The sequence below is a fragment of the Numida meleagris genome, unplaced genomic scaffold (assembly GCF_002078875.1).
Source record: "Numida meleagris isolate 19003 breed g44 Domestic line unplaced genomic scaffold, NumMel1.0 unplaced_Scaffold345, whole genome shotgun sequence".
Classification (NCBI taxonomy): Eukaryota; Metazoa; Chordata; class Aves; order Galliformes; family Numididae; genus Numida; species Numida meleagris.
This window is the reverse complement of record NW_018364571.1, coordinates 86,873-90,016: the sequence shown is the minus strand read 5'-3', so window position 1 is coordinate 90,016 and position 3,144 is coordinate 86,873. Positions and strand designations below refer to the sequence as shown.

Here is a 3,144-nt window from a genome sequence, read left to right as displayed (position 1 = left end):
CAGGTGACATCCCCAGCCATGGGCTGCTGCTGTCGGCATTGTGCTGGGGAGCTGAGGGAGGACATGTAGCCAGAAGACTTCTTGTATTCCCTGCTGAGGCTAAAACCAGTGTTAGCTGAAAATGCAATCCCTTGTTTTGGTGTGACCCATCATTTGGCGTGCTTGTGACTTGTAGGTCACCGCAAGTGGGATGAAAGATAGCTTGCATAATGGGATCATGAAATCATTTGGTTTGGAAAAGCCCTTCGAGATCTCCAAGGCCAACCATCAGCCTGTCCTTCTCAGTCCCATTAATGTCCCACGTCCTTTAGTGCCTCACTCAGAGAAGTCAAATATCTCTGTGGATGGTCACTGCACCATGTTCCTGGTCAGCCCATTACAAAGTGGAGTTAGTTTCCCCACCTTCATGGGCAGCTCTCTGACACAGATTCAAAGCCTTCCCCTCTCCCCACATCAGTCAGCACAGGCCTTAATTCAGGCTGTTGAGAGCAAAGCAGCAGTGCAGGCAGAGCCCCTGCCTCCCCGCAGGGAGCTGGGTTACCTGGATGCGGGCTGTGCCAGGAGATGTCCTTGCTGGTGAGCTGGCTGCTGTGGCTGGTGGCAGCGGGTGTGGTGGGTGCTGCTGTTGCTGTAGTGACTGGAAGGAGAAATGGATGAATGCAGCATAATAGAATAAAACCGCCTTCTGCCACCCCTCCGAGGAATCAGCCAGCGCAGGAGGATCTTTGTAGGGCCCATTTTGAAAGGTGACAGAGTGAAACACTGTCCAACCATGGCAATAGAAGGCTCAGGATTCCTAATTCCTTAGTAGCACGCTCAGAGATCTTCCTTATTAGGAACGATGTTTTGAAGGACCCGGGAACCTTTTCTTTGCTCAGTCCAACTTGCACCTCACATGGGAGTTTCTTTTTGAGGTGTTGTATGCATTAGTCAGGACATTCCGGATTAATGTGAGTTGAGGAAGGAGGGGGTGGCTGCGGACTTTGTTACTCTCATCCCTGAGAGGCGCTGATGGGATGGGGAGGTGCCGCTGGGCTGCACGACCACCTCTGTGTTTGGGCAGGGCCGGTAGCGCGAGCGGAGCTGGTGGTCAGGGAGCCTGTATGAGGAGGAGCAGTGCGTGTGTGATGAGACGCGTTGTGCAAAGAAGCAGGGAGATGGGGAGTGTGGGCGATGGGATGGATAGAAAAGGCACGGGCAGGGGTGGTGTGTGTAAGCGAGGTGGGTGAAGGTGTTGCTGACCTGGGAAGAAGGCGGGTTGTCCAGAGCTGAAGTGCAGGACCTGGTTGCTGTAGTTGACACAGTAATAGGTCCCCTGGTCCTGTTCCCTGAAGGACTTCACCACCAGCCGATAGGAGTTGCCTCTCCATGCTGCCTCAAAGCGCAGGGATGTTGTCTCATCCCCATGGAAGATGTTGGTATACGAACTGTAACTGGAGACAATGAAGTGAAGGTTCCCAACCTTGTCCAGGCGGATCCAGGAGACTGTCCCAGAGGTTGTGCCTCTCCGGCACTCCAGCTCCAGCCGCTTTCCCTCCTGGGGGTGTATGATCTTCTTGTCGAGTAGCCTGACCACCACTGTGTCCCGATTTCCCTGGGTGCTTGTGCAGCCTGTGGGCAGAAGTAGGCCATGTCCCCTCATGTCCTGCTCAAGAAGAGCTCCCGGGGCTTTTGGGGAGGGCTCTTCCTGCCGGTGCATGGCAGGCAGGCAGCCGGGCAGTGAGTGTGAATGCTGAGGGAGGGCCTTGCAATCCAGCACGCTTGGGTGCTGTGCTGGAGTCCCCCCTAACAAGTGCTCAGTGCCCCCTCTCTCCCCTTCCCCATCCCCTCCAGCAACACCTGTCTGAACAGGCTCTGTTCCTGCTGCGTATCGCNCATCAGCATGGGTTAATTTTCTCTATGGCTGCTGAGGAGAATTCAGTTGGACAAGCTGGGTGAGAATTTCTACCATGGACCATGGTCTGACACTTACTTGTCACGGTATTATCTATGGGTCTGCATCCGTGACAAGGGGAACAGGCCCAAAAGAAAAAAAAAAAAGAAGAGAAAAGGGGAAAAAAAAGAGGAGCCGCGGACCCACACCCTGGGGAATCAAAGGGAAGAGGGGAAAGGCAGGGGACTCGTAGGCAGATCTAAAGCAAAACAGCAGCACCAGTCTGAGGAGGAACAACTAACTTTACTAAATATATAAAAAAATGAGGCTAGTGGAATTGTACCAGAGAGTTTACAAGCTGAAAGTCTTACACAGTAAACTGCAGGAGGACCACGTGCTTCTCCGCCGGGAAGGAAGGAACAGACCCCGCGTCTCCCAGGCGGCTTCACCACCCCCTCCCACGCAAAGACCCCTGGGGAGTGCACCTCCTCCCCTTCCCCTCCGAGGGCCACACACCAAAAAAAGGAGTTTGCAGTAACCAGGGAATGAACTCTTTAACTGTCAGTGCTTTACATGATGTAATGATGTGGAATACCGACAGCAAAAATCACAAAACCATGACATTACTTCAAATGATGTTGGAAGGAGTGGGCCTTAAACATGGAATTTTGTTTTTGTAAACATTAGTGGGGTAGCAAGGTATGTTACAAGTCTCTCTGCCCCCTGTGTCAATAACAAATTGACCTAAAATACACAATGAAGGAGTTAAAAGGTACATGCAGCTTGTAGGGAAGACTTGGGAATTGACAGAATAGGGCATCAGAACTGAGTTTTGGATCAGATTGGTTTATTGTTCATCTTCTGGAAGGCTGTATGTATGTACATCCTGGTTATTCATATGTACGCATGTCAGTAATGAATTAGACTAAATGACATAATGAAAGAGATAAAAGTTATATCCAGCTTGTGAGGAAGACTTTGGAATCAACTGCTTGGGGCATTAGAACTGAGTTTTGGATCTGATTGGTTTACTGTTCATCTCATGGAAGGCTCTGCTGTCCAGCACAGCGGTGCCTTTTCCATAGTGGCCCGGAGCTGCTGGGTTTCTTGGGGTCAGGGCTGTCCAGGCGGTGTGGGTGTGTAACAGCGCTGTGGGGCAGGAGCACATGTCAGGCGGCGGGAGGTGTGCAGTGCTGGTGGGCAGGCAGAGGAGGAGCAGGCAAATGGCCGCGCTGCATCAGGGCAGCTGTCTGTGTTGCTGCTGGTGTCAG

The 3,144-nt window shown here is 52.1% G+C and overlaps 1 protein-coding gene across 4 annotated transcripts in view; it reads right to left on the bottom strand.

Moving 5' to 3' along the window:
* The window catches only part of LOC110391303 (T-cell surface glycoprotein CD8 alpha chain-like), a 19,304-nt gene that overhangs the window by 6,813 nt on the left and 9,347 nt on the right, over positions 1-3,144 (bottom strand). The window contains exons 2-3 of one of the 4 annotated variants that reach the window (XM_021383125.1): positions 1,243-1,611; positions 7-637 (exon numbers count right to left, since the gene is read on the bottom strand). The exons of the other annotated variants lie outside the window; for them this stretch is intronic. Coding sequence (XP_021238800.1) covers positions 405-637; positions 1,243-1,611 — 602 coding nt within the window. The 3' untranslated portion in view covers positions 7-404. Of the gene's footprint in view, positions 1-6; positions 638-1,242; positions 1,612-3,144 lie in introns of those variants that run through there. 4 annotated transcript variants of the gene reach the window in all.